This window comes from Adiantum capillus-veneris, chromosome 6 (assembly GCF_014529385.1).
Source record: "Adiantum capillus-veneris isolate H3 chromosome 6, ASM1452938v2, whole genome shotgun sequence".
NCBI classification, from domain to species: domain Eukaryota; kingdom Viridiplantae; phylum Streptophyta; class Polypodiopsida; order Polypodiales; family Pteridaceae; genus Adiantum; species Adiantum capillus-veneris.
Window position 1 is genome coordinate 32,166,766 of NC_140936.1, and position 27,753 is coordinate 32,194,518.

At 44.0% G+C, this 27,753-nt stretch overlaps 1 protein-coding gene and 1 pseudogene across 1 annotated transcript in view; one reads left to right on the top strand and one right to left on the bottom strand.

Moving 5' to 3' along the window:
- LOC147455316 (protein trichome birefringence-like 6) overlaps positions 1-14,334 on the bottom strand; it is a 35,615-nt gene extending 21,281 nt beyond the window's left edge. Inside the window, exons 1-3 of the mRNA XM_086514123.1 lie at positions 13,399-14,334; positions 12,041-12,212; positions 11,460-11,644 (exon numbers count right to left, since the gene is read on the bottom strand). Of these exons, the coding sequence (XP_086370249.1) occupies positions 11,460-11,644; positions 12,041-12,212; positions 13,399-13,925 (884 nt within the window). The 5' untranslated portion in view covers positions 13,926-14,334. The remainder of the gene's footprint in view (positions 1-11,459; positions 11,645-12,040; positions 12,213-13,398) is intronic.
- A 12,654-nt stretch (positions 14,335-26,988) lies between these two features.
- LOC147455317 (proteasome subunit alpha type-4-like) lies at positions 26,989-27,349 on the top strand (annotated as a pseudogene).
- Positions 27,350-27,753: the final 404 nt, after the last annotated feature.

Genomic DNA, 27,753 nt, shown 5'->3' on the forward strand with positions numbered 1-27,753 from the left:
GTCTAGATGCTCGGAGAAGTGAGCCCCAAAGGCCACTCATAAAGAGTTTACAAGGGATGCTAAAAGCAGAGCCCCAAAAGCTTTTAAAATAAAAGCAACTGTCCCAAAATCAGCTTATCAAAAATCTGCAAACTAAAGCTGTCAACGTAATCTACGAATATCAGTACACTCTGCCACATCAGCAAGTTAGCGCAAAAAGCGGGATTTCCGTACAACCTGTTGGCACATTTCCCAGACGTCCGTATTGGCTGCCACGTCAGCATGCGTCTGTGTGTGTGTGTGTGTGTGTGTGTGTGTGTGTGTGTGTGTGTGTGTGTGTGTGGGCATTGCCACATCATCAATTTGTGACACCTTCGCTTCCATGGAGGGGAAACGAAGAATAAGTGCCCTTTCTTTGAGGTTTCCCCATTGCTTCTCTTTTTCTTATTGCCCACTCTCCAAGTCCTCGCATGTGTCGACTCATTAACCCCCTTCATAGTCATGAGTTTTTTTACCTCTTCATCGACATTATCTTGGTCTTCGAGGCCCCAAATCCTCACATGTAAGGCACACACACGCCTCTTTTGCTCCTCTTCTAGTGTCAAGTTAATGATAATGGATGTGGGGGTTGTTTCCTTGCCTTTTCAGCGATCTGAGAGAGAGAGAGAGAGAGAGAGAGAGAGAGAGAGAGAAGAGAAGAAGAAGAAGAGAATTTTAACGTCGTAGGAAACTATCCCAAGAGACCTTAGAGATCTAGCCGACGAGGAGAGTTGAAATCAAGACCTGTTATTCAAGAGGGAAATGGCATAACCAATCTACCACACTTGGGTGATAAAAAGGTTATACCATTTTCCTCTTCTTATTAGCGCGCGCGCGCGCACACACACACACACACACACACACACACAAGAAGAAGAGAATTTAACGTCGTAGGAAACTATCCCAAAAGACCTTAAAGATCTAGCCGACAAGGAGAGTTGAACTCAAGACCTGTTATTTAAGAGGGAAATGGCATAACCAATCTACCACACTTGGGTGAAAGGTTATACCATTTCCCCTTCTTATTAACCCACACACACACCCACCCGAGAAGAAGATAATTTTAACGTCGTAGGAAACTATCCCAAGAGACCTTAAAGATCTAGTTGACGAGGAGAGTTGAACTCAAGACCTGTTATGAGAGAAACAGAGAGAGATGATCCTTCTGTTACACTCTCATTACTTAGAACTTTGCTCCTATTGGTCGACATGTTCTCCTTTGAGAGCGAAGTCACGTGTACAGGCCTACATAGCTTGGATGCACAATTTTTTCAAGCTTTCATGGCTCAATAGTTGGTCCTAGTTATCAGCAATTAGGTTTTGTAAATCATGTGGAAATAGCTCACAGGCCCCCCAATCAAGGTTTGGGAGATCGCCAACCAGCTACATGATCCCAAACCCATCCTCATCACATGGCATAATGATTGTCCGCCAAGCAACTCATGCCCTTGTGTCCCAAGACCTGTTAAAACCCCAAGTAGTAGTTGTTGATAAGATGTGAACCACTTTGTAGCCAAGTCCACTTGATTTGCCAATAGGGGCAACATCGTGGCAAACCCACGCGCAGAGGGACCTCCACGACATGGCCGGGTGCCAACAAGGGTGGTTGGTGGCAGCAACGCAGCAAACCACACGCAAGGGACCTCCACGACGACAACGATGGGGTGGCGCAAGTCAGCCAACAACATAGTAAGACCTCAACCGTCGTGTCCTGTTGCGCAAGAAGAGAGACATGGCCTCACCAAGAAACAGAAATAAGTAGGCTGCCTGTTGACATCCTGTTGAACTGAACGAGAGAAAGGAAAGCGTCGTCCAATGTGGCCTCTAATGGTGGCAACACTAGAAGCAGTACGGTATAATGCAGATACACCTTTGATCCACTGCAAGGAGAAACCCATCCTTTGAATAGTGTCCTCTAAGAAACTCTCTCTCTCTCTCTCTCTCTCTCTCTCTCTCTCTCTCTCTCTCTCTCTCTCTGTGTGTGTGTGTGTGTGTGTGTGTGTGTGTGTGTGTGCGCGCGCGCAATAAAAGTGGGGCTTTGACCCTCTAAGGGCATTACATGAAATCGACCATAGGTTGATATATGAGAATCAAACCACAAGATACGTCTAGGGATAAAATTACTCTAATCAAGTGGTGAAATGTAGGTATTTAGTTTGTGATCAAGTCTACACAATCTGTCCACCTCAAGCAATTAGTGAAAACCACAAAGTCCAGTGTTGTGTATCTGACTGATATAAAGCATCCACTATAAAAACCTCTTGTGGCAGCTCACAAAAGACAGGGGATCGTGAAACCCCTAGGCCGTGCCTACACAACCAACCGCATCCACTCTAATATTTATTGATGATGTGTCCCAAAAAAGGAGGCAGATCTGTAGCACAACCATACTATAAGAGAGGCACAAGGGACTCACTCGTCGTCCACCTCAAAAGCCAAAGGAAGGTACCAAGATGCACATTCCTTTCACCAAACCAACTTCCCCAAGGCGTCACTAAACTAACTCTCAAACAAATCTGCAAACTATCTAATATCCATAAAGTAGCTGGCCTCAACCATTGTCTGCTCCTGTATGGTATCATAAACAGCCTCCCTCGTTCAGAAGGAGTCATGTAAAACTTGCACTCTGAATCTGATCGTGGGAGCTCTCTCTAGGCCGAGGAAAAAGTGACGTATTCCTCACAACTGTAGGAAAAACGTGGACATAGTGGCCCACTCCTCAAAGAGATATAGAAAATTCAAACTCCTCTGCAAACTGAGAATACTCAGTCTCCTGCTCCCCCTCAATAGTGTCTATTGTAAGAGGCACCTACAACTAAATCTCCAAGAGGTCCAAAGTTTGCTGAACCAGCCTATCATCCTGGGGCAACTTTGGCTACTCATGGACTGCCATCGATTGCTAGTCCCCATGCTCCATCTCTCTGTCCAGCTACTCTAGGACCTCCTATCCATCCTGATCTTGAAACCTCTCCCTAGGTCTGTTTGGGGGTTGCTCCGCCTCTTCCAGCCTCAATCTCACTATCTAAACAAGGATACATGTGCTTGTACCTGTTTGCCTGCCTGTCTCTGCGTCTATGTCTGATTGACACTATGTCACTGCAGACTTTGACCCCTCTGATCTCTATCATGCTGTCGTGCAAGGCCATGCTGCTGTGTAAAACTATGTTGGGTCTGTTCTGGTTGTGAGGGTTGTCTCCTCCTCTATCTGTCTCTGCTATCGCACTCTAGGGAAACTCTGCTCACCAAATGCCCCATCTCATGACATCTAAGGCACTGGTTCGGTCTAGCCGTAACCACAAACCTCTGCGAGCATAACACCCCTTTCCACCCAAAATTATGTAAGTGTGATTGCTCGATTGTACCCTCTCAATTATGCTGCATCAGAAACCAGCCCGTGGGGCGGTAGACGTTGGCTTTCACCCGAAATTCTTTACTTTAGACACACACACAGAGCACTTTGCAAAGAGAACCTGCGACGGGAATTAAGCTTGAATACACACACGGCTCGCCAGCTAGAATGCCCCGAGCACGCCAACAACCTGTAAGCCCCAAAATTGGCGCCCCTTTCGCATTTCTTTATACTTTGAGAGGGTAAATTTACAAAGTAGAGTCCTGGGAATCCTTTGTCTATATCCAATTAGATACCACTTGATCTGGCCAAATTTCGGCAACATAACAGCCCCAAAACTTGCGCCAAACCAATTCCCCTGCTGGAACTCACTTTGACGGGCATAAACCCTCTAATTCCTGCCCAAAAACAATAAATTCAGCACGCTGTATTTACTGGTTTTTGCCCTGTTTTCAGCCCCTAACTGTCCTCTGCCAGTGGGGCACTATTCCCAATGGTTTTGGCGTTCGTATGGCTGAAAAACAGTCAATTTACAGCGCATACACAGTGCTGAAAACGCACCTATACGGTGAGGTTATGACCCTCACCGGTGCCTGCTTTGGAGTAGCAGTTAGCTACCCCTGTTCTTGCTCAAGGAGGCTCTTGCCTCAGCACAAAAGCATGAACCCACACAGCTATACATCAATCAAATGAAGAGCCCTCTTGTGGAGCATCACATAACTGCACGTAGGGGAGAGAGAGAGAGAGAGAGAGAGCAATGTGTAATGTGCAGGGCATCACTCCTAGCACCACATTGTACATGGGAGGGAAAGAAAGCACTCCATAGCTCTTAACCTGTGTGACAGGTTCTCAATGAAGCATCCCCCCAGCATAAATCGAGCACCCCTCTTTTGCCCTTGACCTGTAATGCATTTGTGAACAAATAGATGCAAAAGGGGAAGATTTCCATGGCTGCCAAAACCTACGCATCGCTAAAAACGCAGCAAAACAGCCCTGTAAACACGCATCTAATGCCTTCCAATGTTGAAAATGAGCTCCTTGGTCCTAGATAAAGTCATGAGAAGCTCAAAAATGGAGAGAAATGGCTGAAAATCACAGTTATCAGACTCCAAAACTGCTCCAAAAAGTCAGTTACGAGTTTTTGTTCTCCCAAACTTGGTAAATTGACCAAAAAGTACCACTTGGCACTCATACATGCAATTTCCCCGCACTGGGCTTCCTGCTTAAAAATCTCTCAACTGGTGCATCAGTTGACTTTGCAACAGAGTAATAAAATGTTTCCCTTGTCATACCGGAGGTAATGACGCGAACACATTCCGCGGCCCAAAATAGCAGTTCCCTAAATTTAAAATGATTCCGTTGAGCTCCCACTAGTCATCCGACCATCTATCCTCATTGGGACCGCATCCAAAAGTGCAATGTGGCCCAACTATCCGATACTTTCTGTTGGTGATCCCACCTTGACTTTATGCCTTTACTGAGTTCACTTCCTAGTATCCACCAACTTGCTAAGTGCGACGAGGGGACCTACACGATCTTGAACTGAGCCTAGACATCCTTTTACTTTACGAATTCCAGTGCCGACCAACTTCCCGTCTGCGGGTGAAACTACCGTTCACATTGGCCATACAATGTTCGACCATTTGCAACTTCAAAAAGAGGGTCTCAAAAATTAAACAAAAATCATTGGAAAGAAACCAACAACTAAGGTTAGTAGTTGCCACTTCCTCGTGACATACCCCCCTCTTGAAATCGCAAACGTCCTCGATTGCATACCATAAATACATGCCATAGATGATCTTGTGTGGTAAGCACCCTTTTATCATCGCATGTATCCGCAAGAAAGACTATCAAAACATATGTACAAATGACTTAATGAGACCTTCGTACTTTTGTCAAACTGTACACTCCTATTGCACTCAATCCATGAGTACATTTGATGTGCTAGCTCTATCATTATCCCTCCTTTGCAGACATTGGGTTGGGACATACGTAGGCTAAAACCCAAAGGCCTCAAAATAAAGCTGCAATACATTTGGTGACTCTGACAGTTCATGCTCTTCCATCCACTTTGCATCCATAGGTGGATAGTTCTTGAACTTCACCACATAGCATCTTGCAACCTGTCCCTTAACTTTTTTACCTGTGAAAGAGGCTCTTGCCTCTGCAAACGAGCATAATTCCACAACACTGACGTACCACCCACGACCAAGTAAGCTCAAATTTCAAGATGATTTACCAATGCGTCATAGAATCCAAGCAATCGCCTCAGAGAATCGGCAAGCAGCATGTAATCTGGCAGACCCACATCACTCCCGCAGGAGATCTAGTAGCCAATCTACCACCGTGAGACCTCTTCGCATCTCATCTTGGTTCATACTTGCAAACCCTAAAAACGCAGTAGAAAATCGGCCCTAATTTGACCACTTTTTGGCAAGGCGAACATGCGGAATTTCCTGTCTATCCTGTGAAGAGACACCCTCTTCCATAATGCCCTTCCCTTTGTCGGCCATAGTGTAATCCCACGTTCCTATACTGTCTTTACCCAAAACAACCGAGGCTCGCTTCTTGAGGAAAAGTTGATTGATGTCCCAGCAACGGAACCTTGAAACCGGCCCATGGGGCGGTAGGCATTGGCTTTCACCCGAAATTCTTTTCTTTAGACACACACACAGAGCACTTTGCAAAGAGAACCTGCGATGGGAATTAACACTTGAATACACACACGGCTCAGAAGCTAGAATGCCCCGAGCAGACGCCGACAACCTGTAGACCCCAAAATTGGCGTCCCTTTTGGTATTTCTTTTTACTTTGAGAGGGTAAATTTACAAAGTAGAGTCCTGGGAATCCTTTGTCTATATCCAACTAGATACCACTTGATTTGGCCAAATTTCGGCAACATAACAACCCCAAAACTTGCGCGAAACCAATTCCCCTGCTGGAACTCACTTCCACTCGCATAAACTCTTTGATTCCTGCCCAAAAACAGTAAATTCAACACGCTGTATTTACTGGTTTTTGCCCTATTTTCAGCCCCAAACAGTACCCTAACTATCCTCTGCCAGTGGGGCACTATTCCCAATGGTTCTGGCGTTCGTATGGCTGAAAAACAGTCAATTTACAGCGCATACACAGCACTGAAAACACACCTATACGGTGAGGTTATGACCCTCACCGGTGCCTGCTTTGGAGTAGCAGTTAGCTACCCCTGTTCCTGCTCAAGGAGGCTCTTGCCTCAGCACAAAAGCATGAACCCACACAGCTATACATCAATCAAATGAAGAGCCCTCTTGTGGGACATCACATAACTGCACGTAGGGGAGAGAGAGAGCAGTGTGTAATGTGCAGGGCATCACTCCTAGCACCACACTGTACATGGGAGGGAAAGAAAGCACTCCATAGCTCTTAACCTTGTGACAGGTTCTCAATGAAGCATCCCCCCAGCATAAATCGAGCACCCCTCTTTTGCCCTTGACCTGTAATGCATATGTGAACAAATAGATGCAAAAGGGGAAGATTTCCATGGCTGCCAAAACCTGCGTATCACTAAAAACGCAACAAAACAGCCTTGTAAACACGCATCTAATGCCTTCCAATGTTGAAAATGAGCTCCTTGGTCCTAGATAAAGTCATGGGAAGCTCAAAAATGGAGAGAAATGGCTGAAAATCACAGTTATCAGACTCCAAAACTGCTCCAAAAAGTCGGTTACGAGTTTTTGTTCTCCCAAACTTGGTAAATTGACCAAAAAGTACCACTTGGCACTCATACATGCAATTTCCCTACACTGGGCTTCCTGCTTAAAAATCTCTCAACTTGTGTATCAATTGACTTTGCAATAGAGTAATAAAATGTTTCCCTTGTCATACCGGAGGTAATGACGCGAACACATTTCACGGCCCAAATAGCAGTTCCCTAAATTTTAGAAAATGATTCCGTTGGGCTCCCACTAGTCATCAGACCATCTATCCTCATTGGGACCGCATCCAAAAGTGCAATGTGGCCCAACTATCCGATACTTTCTGTTGGTGATCCCACCTTGACTTTATGTCTTTATTGAGTTCACTTCCTAGTATCCACCAACTTGCTAAGTGCGACGAGGGAACCTACATGATCTTGAACTGAGCCTAGACATCCTTTTACTTTACGAATTCCAATGCCGACCAACTTCCCGTCTGCGGGTGAAACTACCGTTCACATTGGCCATACAATGTCCGACCATTTTCAACTTCAAAAAGAGGGTCTCAAAAATTAAACAAAAATCATTGGAAAGAAACCAACAACTAAGGTTAGCAGTTGCCACGTCCTCGTGACATACCCCCCTCTTGAAATCGCAAACATCCTCGATTGCATACCATAAATACATGCCATAGATGATCTTGTGTGGTAAGCACCCTTTTATCATCACATGTTTTCGCAAGAAAGACTGTCAAAACATATGTACAAAAGACTTAGTGAGACCTTCGTACTTTTGTCAAATTGTACACTGCTGTTGCACTGAATCCATGAGTACATTTGATGTGCTAGCTCTATCATTACCCCTCCTATGCAGACATTGGGTTGGGGCATACGTAGCTTGTAACCCAAAGGCCTCAAAATAAAGCTACAATACATTTGGTGACTCTGACAGTTCATGCTCTTCCATCCACTTTGCATCCATAGGTGGATAGTTCTTAAACTTCACGACATAGCATCTTGCAACCTGTCCCTTAACTTTTTTACCTGTGCAAGAGGCTCTTGCCTCTGCAAACGAGCATAATTCCACAGCACTGACATACCACCCACGACCAAGTAAGCTCAAATTTAAAGATGATTTACCAATGCGTCATAGAATCCAAGCAATCGCCTCAGAGAATCGGCAAGCGGCATGTCACCTAGCAGACCCACATCACTCTCGCAGGAGATCTAGTGGCCAATCTACCACCGTGAGACCTCTTCCCATCTCATCTTGGTTCATACTTGCAAACCCTAAAAACGCAGCAGAAAATCAGTCCTAATTTGACCAATTTTTGGCATGGCGAACATGCGAAATTTCCTGTCTATCCTGTGAAGAGAAATCCTCTTCCATAATGCCCTTCCCTTTGTCGGCCATAGTGTAATCCCGCGTTCCTGTACTCTGTCTTTACCCAAAACAACCGAGGCTCACTTCTTGAAGAAAAATTGATTGATGTCTCGGCAACGGAACCTTAAAACCAGCCCGTGGGGCGATAGGCGTTGGCTTTCACCCGAAATTCTTTACTTTAGACACACACGCAGAGCACTTTGCAAAGAGAACATGGGACGGGAATTAACACTTGAATACACGCACGGCTCGGAAGCTACAATGCCCCAAGCAGACGCCGACAGCCTGTAGGCCCCAAAATTGGCGCCCCTTTCGGTATTTCTTTATACTTTGAGAGGGTGAATTTTTAAAGTAGAGTCCTGAGAATCCTTTGTCTATATCCAACTAGATACCACTTGATTTGGCCAAATTTCGGCAACATAACAACCCCAAAACTTGCACGAAACCAATTCCTCTGCTGGAACTCACTTCCACTGGCATAAACCCTCTGATTCCTCCCCAAAAAACAGTAAATTCAGCACGCTGTATTTTTGCTCTGTTTTCAGCCCCAAAGAGTCCTGTCCTCTACCAGTGGGGCACTATTCCCAATGGTTCTGGCGTTCGTATGGTTGAAAAACAGTCAATTTACAGCACATACACAGCTCTGAAAACGCACATGTACGGTGAGGTTATGACCCTCACCGTTGCCTGCTTTGAAGTAGCAATTAGCTACCCCTGTTCCTGCTCAAGGAGGCTCGTGCCTCAGCACAAAAGCATGAACCCACACAGTTGTACATCAATCAAATGAAGAGCCCTCTTGTGGGGCATCACATAACTGCACGTAGGGGAGAGAGAGAGAGAGAGAGAGAGAGAGAGAGAGAGAGAGAGAGAGAGAGAGAGAGAGAGAGAGAGCAATGTGTAATGTGTAGGGCATCACTCCTAGCACCACACTATACATGGAAGGGAAAGAAAGCACTCCATAGCTCTTAACTTGTGACAGGTTCTCAATGAAGCATCCCCCCAGCACAAATCGAGCACCCCCTCTTATGCCCTTGACCTGTAATGCATTTGTGAACAAATAGATGCAAAAGAGGAAGATTTCCATGGCTGCCAAAACCTGCGTATCGCTAAAAACGCAACAAAACAGCCCTGTAAACACGCATCCAATGCCTTCCAATGTTGAAAATGAGCTCCTTGGTCATAATAAAGTCATGGGAAGCTCAAAAATGGAGAGAAATGGCTGAAAATCACAGTTATCAGACTCCAAAACTGCTCCAAAAAGTCAGTTACGAGTTTTTGTTCTCCCAAACTTGGTAAATTGACCAAAAAGTACCACTTGGCACTCATACATGCAATTTCCCCGCACTGGGCTTCCTGCTTAAAAATCTCTCAACTGGTGCATCAGTTGACTTTGCAACAGAGTAATAAAATGTTTCCCTTGTTATACCGGAGGTAATGACGCGAACACATTTCACGGCCCAAAATAGCAGTTCCCTAAATTTTAGGAAATGATTCCGTTGGGCTCCCACTAGTCATCCGACCATCTATCCTCATTGGGACCGCATCCAAAAGTGCAATGTTGCCCAACTATCCGATACTTTCCGTTGGTGATCCCACCTTGACTTTATGTCTTTATTGAGTTCACTTCCTAGTATCCACCAACTTGCTAAGTGCGACGAGGGGACCTACATGATCTTGAACTGAGCCTAGACATCCTTTTACTTTACGAATTCCAGTGCCGACCAACTTCCCGTCTGCGGGTGAAACTACCGTTCACATTGGCCATACAATGTCCGACCATTTGCAACTTCAAAAAGAGGGTCTCAAAAATTAAAGAAAAATCATTGGAAAGAAACCAACAACTAAGGTTAGCAGTTGCCACGTCCTCGTGACAACATCTGACAAGCATACAGTCCGCCGTCAAGCGCCCAACACAAAGGGCTTGCTTTTTGAGATGATGGTTATAAAAGCATTATGGTGTGCAGCTCCATAATGAACAGCAAGATTATCATGGCTTTGAGTATAATATGGATACCCTCTTCATAGTTCCCTCTCTCACACTAAGAGGAATGGAGTACTGAGATGACAATTGAGGTAGTGCAACACATTAGAGGGCATTATGGCTGACACCTGAACAGCCCGAAAGGTCTTCTACAGAGATAGTAATCTAAGAGATACAAAGAACAGCCCATTTTTTTGGAAGGTGGCTGTTATCAACATAGTTAATTGGCATGTAATGCCACTCGGTCTCTCTGCGACCTGTCTGAAAATATGGAGTCCACCCCCAAGGTCTAAAAAACTGAAATGCAGCTCAGCTCTTTCAAAGAACCAACAAATGCTTTCCAAATGCGCCAACTAGTGATGCTTATTAAAGTAGAGAAGATCTGATCCCTGTGCTGTTGCGTATCCAATTGAGGAATCTGTGGAAGCATCTCCATTGTGCCCAAATGGCGTCAGCATGAAGACTGGGTCCACATCCTAGATAAGGAAAGAACGGAGAGCATGCCAAAGCTGAGTCATTAATCTTCCTCGGCTAGTCATGTATGTCAGTCGTGAGAGTGGTCTGATGGTGAGTCTTCTGCCATTTCATAAGATTATCACAACACCACCAGCACCTACACGCAATATCTAACCACTGAACTACTACAGTCTGTGAACATTGCAACACCAAAATTGTCGCATGTTAATAATGAAGAAAAGAAAAAAAAAATCCATTAACAAAATTTGAAACTCGGAGATGGAAATCTGCTGTTGTAAGCATTTAAAATGATGTTCCACATACCTAAGGTCACAAAGCTCCAAAGATGAACAAATTCTTTAAATGGTCTCACACTTTTTTAGTTAGATAGGAACACAGGACTAATATATGGAGCTACCATGGAGATGCCTAAGAGTGATATTTGAGATGTGCAATAAACAAGTGCTACTAAAAGCCTGCCATACACTACTATTGAAACTGATTCATCCTGTTCCTAGCTCCATGTAACAAGCGATGCATGATAAGTGTGATTTGTTAAGCTAGCATCTAGATTTAGAAGTTTAAGCATGTTCACCCCTTGCCAAGTTTGCCGGGACCCCACCAATGAGCCGTGTTAAAAATTATTATATTGGCGCCCCTCCACTTCACTTCTGACTTGTCCATTGTGTCTAGCCTTATGGTATAGTTGGTGTCACCCGATCCTTCTTTCATGTCCACTAGGTACCGAGACTTGTAAAACTCCACCGTGCAATTGTAATCCTGCATGATAGAGCAACTGTGAAGATGTGCCAGACAAAGAAACCCCAAAAAAATTTGGATGTTTGTATTGTGAAGGGGATATTAATACTTCCAACAACGTTTTCTTTCTAGGCTTAAGAAAACATCCTACTGCAGCAGAATGACCGAAAGAGATGAAGATACCCCAGGCTTACATACAAGAAAATGCACCCCTACACACCCCGCTTGTGGTGACACAGCTCATGCCAAAATTCACAAAGATCATATTTTCAAAGTTCATCAGCAGGCTCCCATTCAGATGGGTTTGCAACTAATGTGCATTTGATCAATACTACTGCAGACCATGCACTCTCGAGAGGATTTTGACCTTACAAACACTCCTGTTCTCAAGGTTAAGGTCAGAAAATTGACTCTTACCAGAAACTTCAAAATGCGGTTACTCCCATTTTGGCGAGCAATTCGACTTTTATTAGCAAGTGATTCCCTGAGCATACAAAGCATTGACTCCCATTGATTCCTGTTCAAAGAGTCCCCAACAAAAGCTAGTCTCTTCCCACGCAAAGTCTCCAGCATTGTCATGCCACTAAACCTGGACAAGATGCCAACCTGATGCTGAGACATACAAGTAACTCAGCATGAAAGACTCGTCAAACACAGCATGAATTATTAACAAGGTTTGAAGAGACAGTGAGAAGCTATACGGCAACAGTCATTGGAAAAACTCTAGGCATCATTGCGTGCCTCCATTAAACTGGATGCACTCTCTTGAATGGAGTGTGCTATTTTTCTGATGACAACTTATCCTTAGCACCAATCATTACAATGCCAAGATGAAGGAATATAACTCGAACTGGTCTCTTCCCATAGATCATCAAACGGAAGCCTCACTTTGGTTCACACTAAAGTCGACCTTATCAAACAACTCCTATGCAAAATTGAGCCTCATAAGACAGCCAAAGTCAACTCCAATGGATCGAGTAAGAGTTTATTGATTGCAAGATAATCCCCAACAATCTTCTTAATCAATGTCACATTAAAATGTTGGGACTTATATCTCTTTTTGTGTCTCTTTATAGAATACATTTTGACTTCAAACTTTCACCCTCAGATGCTCCAGACATCCATACATGTGTCTTAGTGTTTAACCATGATGATACTTTCATAGCATCTGTCTCCTCGATGGGAGTCATTAAGAAGGGATGGGGTCTAGCAGGACCTCTTAAGGTGGGTGTCACGCAAGAACGGGTAGAGATTGGCTATGCTTAAGTGACAAGCATTGACTTGTCCTCCAAAAAGCGAATTTCAGGTTCTAATGCATGTCACATGACCGACCCTCCATTCGGTCATCATTTGAAGGTAAAGAGCCATGTTCCGAAAAGGAGCCCACGAGCGGGTGGAACAGGTCTTGACCTCTGTCAATCAACATGAGTGTGACAGCTCTCTGGCCAGCCATCTCAGGCAGGCGCCTGTCCAAGCATAAAACCAGCCTAACTTGCCAAGAGATTATAGAAGTGATTAAAATTTTGGCAAATATGTGTATGCCATGTGTGCAAGAATGTTGGTTCTGTGAGAGAGGTCAAAGGGCACAACCTCTGCACACACCCCCCGCCCCAACAGGATGGAGCTGGTGTTGTCAATGACAAATGGGGCACATACATCTCAACTGGCTTCACCGCCTACAGTGAGGACTGGTCTTAAACCCCTTGATTTTTGCATAAACCCTTGCTTTGTACAACTGAAAAAAGAGGGAATGAAACGAAACAAAAGTTTGTCACCTTGAAAGCATGCAGTCTCTTGGGGCCCACCTCCACCTGGTGTACTTGATATCAGGCCTGCCATTTTGCTGGCAATTGAACTTCTTATCCACAAAAGGGCAAGAATCTGATCTATAAAGAGGATATGTATCATCTTCAACCCACTTCCCTGTATATAAGTCACAAGTGATCATGACCTTTCCTTCGCTGTCTTCCTTGACATTCACGTGCTTTCTCTTATCCCTCGATGATGTATCCGAGCTCTTTTCCGTCACTGTAGTGGAAAAATAGCCTGGATGTGAGTGCGAAGACCTTGAACAAAAGAGGGCCCAAATGCGATCAGCTAGCCGGCCAAGTGAGGGTTCCTCAGACGCATCCAGCAATGGCATCGATGAAGATGATGAGCTCGGGTGCCGCAGTATCATCATCCCTGGGTTGAATGTGAGAGCGGTGAATACTACTGCGCTGAAACCAAGCCAGAAAAGAATGACAGGCCACCATTTTGAAGGCAGAAACAAGAAGGCGCTCGGGGACTTGACAAGCTCCATAGCTGGCTATCTCTGTTGGAATAGCAATAAGGAGGATGAAGCTTATTCTGCTGTGCTGCACGCAAGGCAAAACACGAGAGAGAGATGTGCATTGGGTGCTCCTTGCTTAGAGCGTCAAGCTCGATTGCGGCCTTTCTTGCGAGTTTGTCTGTAGCTCAGCGGTTCTTGTTGATGAGAGTCGAGACTCATTGAAAACGGTGGCCCGTCGGCATGTATAGTATATACGAGAGAGAGAGAGAGAGAGAGAGAGAGAGAGAGCTATCCTGGAAACAACCCCAGAAAACAGGGACAGACCGAGAGTGTGTGTGTGTTGCGTGTGTGTGAAAGAGAGAGGATGGGAGCCTGGGAAGGGAGGGGAGATGTGTGGCGGTAGAGAGAGGAGAGAGAAAGACAGAGCGCGCGCGCGCGTGTGTGTGTGTGTGTGTGTTTTTTTGAGAGAGGAGCGGAAGGGGGCACATGGAAATTGTCTCGCTGGTGGCGCATGCACATGAAATTCAAAACTCGAGGCGGGCGGAAACGTAAGGCTAAGCTTTTTAGGGACCGTGGTTCTCCCTAAATTGAGAAAGCTCTGCTGATTCCCTTGTGGTAAGAAGTGGTTCTCACATCACATAATAGCGTAATTTAACTCGTATTTTTATCTTCGGGATGTCGATTAGGCTGGGTGTTTGAGCTGAGTCGCACCTCGGGCGAGTGGGCGAAGTGGGGTTAAGAGCTTTACCATTTTAGAGAATCCGGACTTTGTGCCTAAAACGTAGAAACCCTGTTTGCAGTTTCACTAGCACAACAAAAAAGGTAGGGGTTAAGCTATTTTTCAACAAAATAATTCATCTCCTTGTTTCTAGACTGCATTTCGCCTATGAGAACTTGCCATCTCAACTCCCTACTCACAGAAAAAACAAGCCTTCCACTGTGTTGTCCCTAGGTGTGACCTCGTTTATGCCAAACGCCTCCCTTTCCTCCACTCCCCCCACTCGCACTCTGTGCGACTCAGCTCTTATGCTCCTATTTGATCTTGCCCATATCTTTTGCGTGAAAATATCCTACACATTCTTGGGCTACAATAGGGTTTGATGTCCTTAAGCCTACTAGCTCTTATATACTACTTCTTCTTCTTTTGCAAAATTATAGTTACAGTAATCCATTCTAGAATTTCCTCGATTGCTTTAGTCTATCTAACCTCAATTGTTGCTAGATTTTTAATAGCTTCAATCTTCTTGAAGTGATCGCTCCTCTTGTGGAAACAAGAGAAATGTTCATCTCTACCACCATACTTGGTTGGCACCACGAGCCGCCAAGTAAAAAACATTGACGAGACTTCCACGGCGTGCTGAGAGAATAACCCAGTTTGGGTCACGTTCAAGGGCTTCCCTCTATGGCTTCATGATCATATTGACTCCACCGTTGCCTTGTTGGGGAGGGTGATGTTCATTCCGAAGTTACAACGGGTAAGGTCAAGCCTGGACATTAAGATGTGTATACTTTGGAATATGAGCAAACGCATCCCCAAGTATTTGGATCTGAACATGGATACTGGCGCATACCGACAAGAATTAGCATTTGCGTCGTTCCCAAATGCTTGCTACAAGTGCTGCAAGATTGGACACTATGCTAGGGATTGCCCTAAGGAGGAGACTGCCCCCATTCAAAGGACCAGAACAACTTGGAGGCGGGTCACTAGAGTGGTCAAGCCGTCAACGATGGCACAAGGATGGAAGTAAGCACCAGTAATCGGGAGGGAACGGGTGGAGAGGTGGCTAAAGAGATGGATTGCACTGCAGTGGAGGTACACGAGGAACAAGCGGCCCTGATCGGACCTTCTGGTGAAATTAGCAAAGAGTTTGAGAGCCCGCGAGACTGAGGAGATGAAAGATAGACCTGAGCCGATGGTTAACCCTATAGTTGAGCCACGAATGTCCTGTGAATCTTGTCAGCCTGAGCCGATTGAAAATGGTGCTCATGCCACTAAGGGTAACATAATCAGTATTGTCAGCTTGCTTAGGTAGAAGAAGAAGAAAAGATGATTCTTCTTGTTTCCATTGTAAGTATGTTCGTTATAGGTGTCTGAGCTTGGTGTCAAGGGGTGTGCTGTGAGACAAGGCTTCCTTGTTGGTGGCAAACCCAAGTCAGACTTGGCTCCCCTTGGTTGTCTGTGGTCTCAGGGTGTATGGTTTGGATGGGATGGTGGGTCAGGTGTTGATAGATTCCATGGCTCGATTGGAGCATAGCTTTCATTGTAACTTATTTTTTTTCATAATATTTATATACACTCACTATTGTGATTTTGGCCCCCAAAAAAAAAAGATTGACGAGACTTACATTGAAAGAGTGTGGCACAAGAAAACCCTTCGGTTTAAGAAATATTTAGTTTAGTCAAAAGAAGGGTTTGTAAGTAGAAACTTTGTTAATTGGTATGGACTTGTTATTTGCGGCTTTAGATATGAGGCCAAGGCTGGGTTGTCCAATGTTTGATGAATGGGTCCAAGGTCATGTTATCCATTATCTAGTGTGAATGGATGAATGGACGCTTATAAGTTATCTGCCATTCAAAATGGAAAGAGCATAGGGTAAAGGGGCCAGTAAGGGTCCGGGTACCAGTAGTGGGACAGATGTTGGGTACAAGGAAAGGCCAAAAAAAGTTCCTATTAAAACCAAAATGGGAACACTTTTACAACGTGGCCTTCTGCTTTTATTATAAGCAGCAAAGGAATAAGAAAAGTTTTGGGCCACCACTGACTTCACGCTCCACCGCACGTCATAATCCTCCACAACTCCCCAGGACTCATGAAGACCCATGCCGAATCCAGAGAGGCGCCCGCCTTCATCGTATCCACTGTTGTGCCTTCATAAGCCACAACCTGCAATAAGCACTCTGTCAGCATTAACCACAAATGCAAATCGGCCACCCCAGTTAAAATTATAACATCTCAATTACGTACAGAGAGCAAGCAATCTCAAGAACAAGCAAACACAGCCGATCAGAAGCATCCAAATCAAAAAAGTCAATAACCGCATCCTCTCTTTAAGAACCCCAGCCCTCTCTTGAAAAATCCCCTTTCACTACCACCTCACAGAGCAGTCTCGCCCTTCTTTATCCCAAACTTGCAAACCATCCATAAACCCCTCCTGTGTATGACACACCTGCAACCATGTGAACAACCTGCACAAGCTTAAAACATTAGAAACCCTGCTTAAACTGCACCAGCAAGTCCCCACTTGTTTAACCAGTGAACCAAGTAGTCTTATTCCACGAATCCACAACAAGCTTACAAGGTGGCTTTGCAACAGGTACTGAAGCCATGTATCACTAGAGGTATGACTAGTTATGAGGCTCTGCCAACATTTTGCTACTAGACGTAGATTTTAAGGTCATTTTATGAGAATGGAATCACTTAAAGGAGCAAGAACAGGTGACTATACTCATCAAATCCAAGATTTCGCAATGTTAAGGAGCTCCCATTAATATGCAAGATGTGCCATGTCCTTGTACGGTCATTTTAAGCTTGCAAATCAATCCTTGTATGTTCAGTTAAAACAGGACAACTTAATCAGATAAGGTAGACGAAGAAACATGCTGGCAAGCATAGATGTCACATCTGATCCTTGTTAATTGTATGTCATTAAGACTCCCGTATGCCTGGTCTTTTTCATCTTACAAGAAGTGTTTGAGCACTTGAAGTGCACAAAGAAGTACCCCTTTTGTAAAATCCTACTGGCACAAGCATGCCCATGCACAGAAATCTTGAGCATTGTACATTGCTAACTCTGCTAATTTTTACATGAAAACAACTTTCCTAGATGAAGATACATACCGATACAATCTGCAAAAGCACTCATGACTGGCACTTAGTTCTTCTACCTGCTGTTGATTTTTTGAATTGCTGTAATGAAGCACGAATCCTATATATCTAAGGAATCAACAAGTCCTGTATATGCCACAACTCCCCTAACAAGGTGGCTTTGCAACAGGTAATGAAGCAGAACTATTCATGGCTGCTCCCGTACTTTGCGAATGCAAGGCATGTCTAATAGAGCGACATCCGACACTTGAAGGCTTGCTTTGTACATCACTCTTTCTTCACAAGAATGGAGGCCGTGTTTGTTGCTGTGGGCGGGTGCACGTAATGCCCGTTTTTATGTGCAACCTACCACGCAGGAAAGGTCGATTCGTTTCCCCCAAGGCTGCAACTTCATCCACTCCGAAGCCAGCTCCAACTCCAACTCCGACACCAAACAATCTAGCAATAAATCCTTCAAACTCAGCCCCCAAGCGCAAGTTCTCATTAAAGGAGTATGCTCATCTTCTCCAAGACACTCCCGAGGAGCACAACCTCTAACTGACCTCATATGTAAGTTTCCTGGTTCATGTATCATGCATCATATGTAAGTCTTTCACCTCATTATCATGTATTGACTCCCTATCAGCCTTCAATATACAGGAGCACTATGGCAAGGACAAAGCAAACCATACCTGGTCAATCAATACACACAAACACATCAAGCAAGGATTTAAGATTTGCATCGCACAAGACAACCCCTTTAGCAGAACTAGACAGAAATACAGAGAAGAGAGTGGCCGAGCCAAACCCTAAAGCCGGTTCACAAAAGTGCAAGTCAGCGAAAACACCTCCTCTTGCTGTCATGGCTAGACCTACATTCCCCAAGCCAAAGCAGTCAACACAACCAGGAGTGCCTGTCGAAAGGTCTACAAAACTAGCTTCTGGAGACAACCAAGAGTCTTCGAACACGCCGGCAAGGAGTAAAAAGCAGTCAACACAACCAAGAGTGCCTGTCGAAAGGTCTACAAATGTAGCTTCTGAAGACAACCAAGAGTCTCCGAACACGCCGGCAAGGAGTAAAAAGAGCACACAATTTCAATGGACCGAAGAAGACATGGCAAGAGCACTTGAAGCAAGAGAGAATGGCATGTCCTTACACAAATGCTCATTGCAGTTTGGCATCAGCAGAACTGCCATTTCAAACTGGGAGGAAGGAAGAACTCAAAGTAAGAAGCGAGGTCCGCCAACACAGCTGTTGGAGGACAAAGAGAAAGCTCTACTTCAATGGATTTACATGAAGGGCGAAGCCGGACATGGCGTATCATTTATGGATGTGAGACTCAAAGTGGCAGAAATCTGTCAAACAAGGCACACATTGTTCTCAAACTGTATCCTAGGAAAGAGTTGGTGGGATAGCTTTCGGAGGCGACATCTTTCCCTAGTCTTCAGAGTAGCAGAGGGCCTGGACCAATCAAGAGCCGCACGATTTTGCCCAGAAATAGTAAAGTCTCTCCATGACAATCTAAAAAAACTCTACAATGAGCATAACTACCCACCCACCAACATATGGAATGCGGACGAAACAGGATTTCAAGGCTCCAGAGACAGGGGCATGAAGGTCATGGCAAAGAAAGGTGTAAAATCTGTCTATGCAATCACATGTGACTCTAGAGAATGGATGACTGTATTGTGTTGTGTAAATGCTGTCGGACAGTCCATTCCAGCATACTACATTTTCAAAGGCAGCCGCATAACAAGCAATCACATTCAAGATTGTGAAGAAGGAGCGGCAATGGCAATGCAAAAGAAGGCTTGGATGACGAGAGAACTCTTCAAAGCATGGCTTCAAGATTTTGATAATGCAATCACTAAAAGCATAGGAAAGGACAACAGACATCTATTAATACTTGATGGTCATGGCAGCCATTTATCACTAGAGGTTGTTGAACAAGCACAAGCAGCAGGAATTGACATAAGGACATTACCAGCACATGCTTCGCACAAATTACAACCCTTGGACGTTTCTGTATTCAAGTCATTGAAGGTTCAATTTCGCAAAGAGAGAGACATATGGCAGCAAAGAACAACCTCACGACAAGATTCAAAAGCGGAATTGGCAAGTATTGTGGCAAAGGCTATCAAAACCTCTTTCACAGAATCAAACATCAAGGCAGGCTTCGAGACGACCGGCATCTGTGGCCGTTTAATCCATCTACACTAGATTTCAAAGGTATGCCATGTAACCACATTAGCCTAATCGACAATTCAGAGCAAGTCATTGAAGGAGGTTTCTCAAGTGCCAACTACACCACTACAAGATCAGATAGAGGATGAGGCCATTATGGCTTTGAATGACATGGAAACACAATTTGAAGAAAGCATGTGCAGATGTTAGACATCAATTAAGTTTCACTCAGCTCTTAGAGCAAGAAGACATCATGAACTTGGGGAACCATCAGGCAGGCATCACACGACTTCACATGCAGCTAACCAGCAAAACAAAAGTTTTCATCATCAAAATGCCTCCACTTCAACACCCAATCTAGCTTTAAATCAACCACTTGCTGATGAGAAAATCCCACCCTCTTCTTCAACTCAAAACAAAGCGATCGAAGATCAGAATTGCATAATAAATCTTCTTCAAGTCCCTACAACAGAGATGTGCATCAGGCAGGTTCATCGCAAGGCATTTGTTGACTACACCAACAGCTTGATTCTCACTTCATACCAATATATTGAAAGCATGAAGGCCAAAACAGCAAAGAAATATGAACTTGCTAAAGCAAAGGAAGATAAAAAGTCAGAAAAAGAGAAGAAAAAGCAGGAAACACAAGCAGATAGGGATGCTGCTCGGCAAAGGCGAACAGAGGCACAACACACACGGCTTTCAAGAAGGGCTTGGGAGGTTCAACAACAACAGTTTGAGCAGCAATTACGGTCAATCTTGTGGGAAGCTGGCTCTACCGAAGGTTTACTTCTACGACCATTGCATGTGGACCAACCATATAATGCTTTTGCACGACGACATCGATTGGAGAAGATTAGACGATCAAGACAGCAACAACAACTTTTGTGCCAACCACCACACTAGCTACAAGTTCACCGAGTCTACTTCAAACATTATGAACAACTCTTGCTGATTTTGCAACCAGATTTTGGCTATTGAAAGCAAACTATCCATAAGTTTTTGGGCACCCCTTTGTAATCCTTCACTTTGATATAGTAGTGCTAGGTATTTACCACGGATAATGTTTGACTATACTCATTACAAGAACGGCATTTTGCATATCTTACAGCATCTTTTAAATTGTTTATGTGTATTAGCAGCAAGCTTCCAAACAATTTGTATTTACGCCGACAAAGAAGGACAAGCATTATGATTGCTGAGTGAGAAACAAATGTTCTCACCATGTCAACAATAGGTTTTGTTGTCAACACCTGCATCTAATCTTGTCCACCAGTGCCTGCATCGAACAATATCATTAGTCAAAACAGAAAGAGAAACCCACAAAAAGGAGAGAGGAGGAGCCGGTCCAAGCTGATTTAACCTCCGATTTTATCTGCGTTCTCCAGTTCAACCGTTGACTGTGCACACACGTCGCCTTCTTCTTCCTGCTCTGTTCCCTGCTAGGTAGGTGCTGTCAGCTGATTTCAAACAATATCGTGGTTCAACTCTGTGTCATGTGCGTCAAATCCAAGCTTTCCCAGGTGGAAAATGCTATGCTGCTTTACTACCAGGTGGGGTTTCAAGACCATCACCACTCACGAAACGAGGTGGGGCCGCACCTGGGTGTGGGTGTGACTAATTACATTGCGATGAAAATGGAACAAAAGTACTGTGCGCCCCGGCGCAGAAACAATCTTCTTCAGCACTGCAGTTTACATGGATGAAGGTCCCCATCGCCAAAACTTTTACCAGCGTTCATTTTGAAAGAGAGAGAGAGACAGAGGCAATGGAGAGAGAGAGAGAGAGAGAGAGAGAGAGAGAGAGAGAGAGAGAGAGAGAGAGAGAGAGAGAGAGAGAGAGAGAGAGAGTGAGATCAAAGAGATCAGAGGCTAGACAAAATTGTCTTTCACGAAGTCAGCCGTCGTGTAAAGGGACTCGTTCAGAGGCCTCAAGACCTGCATGCAATGCAGAGAGAGCGCTGCATCTGAGGCTTCATGATCCATATCTGTGGGACTAGCACAGTTAAGATGCAGGCCTCCATGTTGAGAATGATTATGCTGCTGCAAAAAGTCAAGGGGATGATGCCTTGCTCTAGCACTTTTATGAGTCTCTTCAAGATGATGATGCTGATGATCAACTGCATTTACTGGTGACACCGCACTAATCTGTCGATCGTACTCATCAGAATCTGTTTTCCTGCTTGCATTGCTTGTTGTTGTCTCATGTGCCACATCACCCTCTAGCATCCAATTCTCCCTTTTGATTGAGTGGTGATGGTCTTGCCTGATATCTGCCATTGAAGCTTTGCATGTATGATGGCGAGCTCGAATCCAGCTGACCACTGGTGATTGAAAAAGGACGCGAAAATCAAAGGCGATTATGCAAGTTAGGACGCAGCATGAGAGAAGGGTCAGTACACGGCCATTACGGTAGCTCGAAGACTGAGGCTAGGTAGGTAGTGGCCTTCATTATCGGATGGATGCGCATAAATACAAATATGTTCGACACGTGTGCCTTCGTTAGTGGGTTTTCACTGATCCTTTAAGGAGATATTAGGGGCAAGTGTCTATCCCACTACTGGCCCTAGCTTGCACCCACATCAGAGTAGCTTGTCACATCAGTGGGGATTACTTATCTCCCCATTCAACCCTCTTTTTTAACAAAGAAACCAAAAAAACCATCATTTCATCCACCTATTCTCACCAGATTGCCATTAATCCACCCCCACAGTTAGAGGAGTACTTAGCCAACCTAGTCAATACCCTAAGTTCCCCAAATTTTTCCATTTTGACACCTAAGACCTTGGTGGCCCCTTTACCCTATAGGTCTCCTTAATCTTTGGAAAAATAGAAAACCTTTCAGTACATCTTTTTTTTTTTGGTTGGTCCCAGAAATAAAGAAAGCTAGTGTGCTTAAACATTGATGCACATCTTTGCACCCTTTCCCTTAGGCATTTGGAACAGGCTCCCCAAAGGTAGGATCGATGAGACATTTATATTCTATATTTCTATATTTTCTATATGAAGCAGCTTAAATTTTTCAAGGAAGGAGAGACCCTCCATGTGTCATTCACTGCTTCATTTTAAAGAAAACCTTAAAGAACACTTCATTTAAAATTCTATATTATATATGAAGCAGCTTAAATTTTTCAAGGAAGGAGAGACCCTCAATGTGTCATTCACTGCTTCATTTTAAAGAAACCTTAAAGGACACTTCATTTAAAATGCAAAAGTGAAAGGTAAGTACTGACATGATGATGGAAAATAAAAACACAAAGACTTCTGAGTTTGAGTTTGGCAATGTAAAGTCAAAAAGTACTCTATCTATCTATACTAAGTATAAAGGGGGAAGGGATTCCGACCCTCCCCCTGACATGTGGCATGCCCTTCTTCATCCGGAAGGAGGCTTTGACAGAGGGATTCTAGGGAGAGGGAGGAAGGGAAGAGAGAGACGGATTTATTGTTGCACTACATAGTACTCAAAGAGAGAGAGAGAGAGAGAGAGAGAGAGAGTTAATATGGGTAGTACCTTTGGGGGGGTGGGGGTGCTCACTGCTCAAGACTTAGGAGTCAATCGGGACTTGGGACTCGGAAGGGTTTAATTTGCCACGCCTGCCCGTACGGCGTACGCATATGAGAGAGAGAGAGAGAGAGAGAGAGAGAGAGAGAGAGAGAGAGAGAGAGAGAGAGAGAGAGAGAGAGAGAGAGAGAGAGAGAGGAAACTGCTACATGACGAAAACGTCGTGAGCCCTGCAAAATAGCAAAAACAATATACTACAAGCCATGAAACGAAAAAATCTGCATACCTCGAATCACACAACGCATAATCCAAGTTGTACACGAACAGGGAGAGACAAAGAGCAAGACAGCGCACGCGCAGGCGCACCTCCTAGAGCGGAGTGCTACGCCTGGCATGGCGAGAGAGAAGAGAGGAGAGATGAGAAGAGCAACGCAGACACTGGGTGCAATCTCCCCCCGTGCAAGAGTGACCATTTCCTTCTTGCATGTATTTCATTTATAGATTTCTTGAATGGTCAATGTGAGTACAAACTGGCCGGCCGGTCATAAATGGCCAAAGCTCATAAAAGAGCACTTGAATAATAACATGTACATAAAATATAATATCCTTTTGCAATAGCCTAGCTTGGTCAAGCCTTTTTCACCTGTCAGCTGCAATAAATAGTAAAATGTCAATTCCATAACATACCTCTCCGTTGGAAAGCAACTGTCCTCAGTTGCAAAGATAAAAATCTGCAAGCAATACTTGTAAAAAACAATGATTAAAAATCTGTATCAAATAGTAATAAAATTCATAAAATTAGACAATAGTGCTTATGCATGCCGTCATCCACATACTACCTATTCTAGTGTCCCATACCACTAGAATAAGCAATATATGTCATACCCTGATGAATCAGGATATCATTGGTCACACTCATCATCAATCTTACATTGTAAAGTCTCATCACATGAACACTATCGTGATAAAATCATCAAATACCAAATCCCGATCCAATTCCAATTCCACAACATAAGTCCAAATCACTTTCATTATGTACCCGGGTAACAAAATCATACCAGTTGCAGTGGTGGCCAGCCACTGTAGCATGATTTTGTGATTGGTGTTGCCTCAACCGGCGAGTCTACACCAAGAAGTCATGTTGCCTAACTCAGCGAATCTGCACTAGTGCTGCCAAAATCGGCGAATCTACATTTGCGATAAGTTTAAAAATCATGAAGCTGCAATTTATCAATGTGCTGCCTAAATCGGCGAATCGGCACAGATAATTGGTGTTGCCTAAATCGGCGAATTTACACCAAGACGAGCATTTACACACTGCCTAAATCGGCGAATCTGTGTGTATGTGACCAATGGACTAGAAAGGGCATAAAAACATAAAAAATGTACTACCTGTTTCACACCACATTGGAGTAAGATTGAGTAACAAAGTACTGACAAATCGGTATTTAACGGAAAGCACCGCGAGGCACGTGAGTAGCTGCATATCTCGAAGTGGAATGAACGCAATAGCAATTTCGTTTAATACAAGTATTGGCACAGTGTTAGAGAATGCAGGTAATTAAAAGAGCCGTGCCTTGTTTCAAGAAATAAATGGTAATCAAGCTGATCAGTGTGCTAGAGGTGGTGAATTTATGTAATGTTGTTGTTCTCTCTAGAACGGTATTAGGAAATATGTGTAGGACTATGTGTATCTGAGAGAGTGTTATCAGTGTATAATTACTTGTGTTTCTCATAAGATTTTTCAAAACCCAAAATGAAAATGTGGATAGAACTTACCCTTTTGCTGTCTGTAAATCAGTAGACTCTGGATGATGTACTGCATCTGAAATATGTACGTACCAGACTGTGCATGGGGAAAGAGAGACAAGCAGGAGAGAGCTGTAATTAGCAAAAGTCATTTACAATGATGAGCCTCGGATTAATCGGAAAGTGAGATGGAATCAATGTATTGTAGATTGTTTTTGTTTGAATAAACGGACTAGTCTCCTTGATATCGCAAACTGTTGTCTCTAAAGTGCTTAATATTGTAAAAAAATTTAATAGCAGATATTTGTTTAAAGGGAATTGACTAGTGGTTAGTTATGATATCACGAGCATAATAGTGTCTAGTCATGATATCACGAGCATAATAGTGTCTAGTCATGAATTGACTAGTGGTTAGTTATGATATCACGAGCATAATAGTGTCTAGTCATGATATCATGAGCATACAGCGGGTAAAGGCCATACTATAAACAGTAGATTGGTCCAACAAATAAAGAAAACAATGCAAGATTGATTTGACCTTAGCTGCTCTTTCAGACATTACTTGTCAGACGTCAAACTATGTAAAAGAATATGCATCAAGAAAATGCTTGGCAAGACCAAAAACGTAAGCTTCCCTTTTTTTTTAATAAACTTGTACTAGGTATGTAATATGAGAGTCTGCAGCTTATACCAATTACCTATAATATCAAACTAATACAATCCTTATGGATCTATTCCAGTGCCTGGGTATTAAAATGAAGTGAAAGATTGAAATCATCAGTTTAAATACATCATGATCATCGTTAGTGCACGTGGATGCCTAAAAGCAAGCATTGTTTGAGAAAGTATTGCATTGATCGCCGAAGAACTTTGTCGATGTCTGATGCTTCCATGCCATCGACCATCGACCAAAGGAAAGGGGGATAGGGGGAGAAAGAGAGAGAGAGAGATGAAATGAAATGTTATAGTAACCGTCTTTAAAATGCAAAATTTACCTACGAAAATAAAGTGAGAGAATCCTTGTGGATCTAATACGATGTCTAGGTACAAAAATAGATTAAAATCGTCGTCGTCGTCGTCAAGTCTCGTGGATGCTCGGCAAGGGGCATTTATCTGAGAAATTATTGCAATGGTCATCGAGGAGCTTCCTCAATGTCTGTCATGGTAAGGAATCCTGGTGGGATGGGGAAGAGAGATAGAGACATGAAATGAAATTTTATCATACTCATTGTCCAAATGAGTATGGGATCAAAAGTCGACCCTCTCCACACAATCGCTTTGCCTGACGCCTCAAACTATCGGAGCCCCTTCTTCAACTGCCACGCCCTTTGCGATATTCTTCAACTGCCACGCCCTTTGCGATATTGGTAAGAAATGAAATGAAGTGTGACATTAACCATGTTGAAAAGGTGAAAAGTACATCTGAGGCTGGATGTGATACAATGTCTGGGTACAAAATTAAATGAAGTACAATATTTAAAGACTCAAAGAAACAAAAATAAATATAAATAAATAAATAAATAAATTGTCAACTTGTCAATGTCCAAGTATGCTCTGCATCGAGCATCGCCTGAGAAGGTATTGCAGCGGCTCTGCAGAGCGTCGTCAACGGTTGGCACGAACGAGCTTTGGCAATGGCAACGACTACAGGAGGGTGCAATAGGTGGAAGCTACAACATTAACAAGGGTATTAGTGCTTAAGGTGGTTATGCAGTCTCTTGGTGAAGGAAGCAACTTTGCATCGCAGCAGAAGCAACAACAGCAATGTTTCACCGATATGATAGCAGGACCACGATCTTCTCTCTAGAGGGGCGCTTGTAACAGGTAGAGTATGCCATGGAGGCCATAGGAAATGCAGGGGCAGCCATTGGGGTGCTTGCCAAAGATGGCGTCGTTCTGGCAGGAGAGAAGCGGGTAACCTCCAAGCTTCTCGCGGCTTCAAAGTCTACAAAGAAAGTGTACAAGATAGACGACCATGTTGCTTGTGCTGTCGCAGGCATCACTGCAGATGCCAACATCCTGATTAACACATTTCGTCTGCAAGCTCAAAGGTACACTTTCGCTTATGAAGAGCCCATGCCTGTGGAACAACTTGTCCAGTCTCTTTCAGACACCAAACAGGGCTACACACAGTTTGGTGGCCTCCGCCCCTTTTGGGGTCTCCTTCCTTTTCGCTGGATATGACAAGAACTTTGGCTTCCAACTTTACATGAGTGATTGAAGTGGTAACTATGGTGGTTGGAAGGCTACCGCTATTAGGGCCAACAATCAGGCTGCACAATCCATGCTCAAACATGATTATAAAGATGAATTACACGTGAGGAAGCAGTGCAACTTGCCCTTAAAGTGCTCAACAAGACTATGGATGCACCAGCCTCTCATCAGAGAAGCTTGAATTTGTCGAGGTAAGCTTGTCCCCGCAAGGCATAGTTAAGTACCAGGTTATTGTCCATAAGAGAGGGTGGTACTGCAGAATGGAGGAGGTTGCAAAGGGAGGAGTTGGCTGGGTTGTGCCGGCAGGATGGCGCTCCTCTCAGGCCTGGGGTTGAAAGGGAAAATGCAGGGTATGCCAAGGGCTGGCCATGAGTAGAGCAAGAGGGAAAACAAGGATTGTATC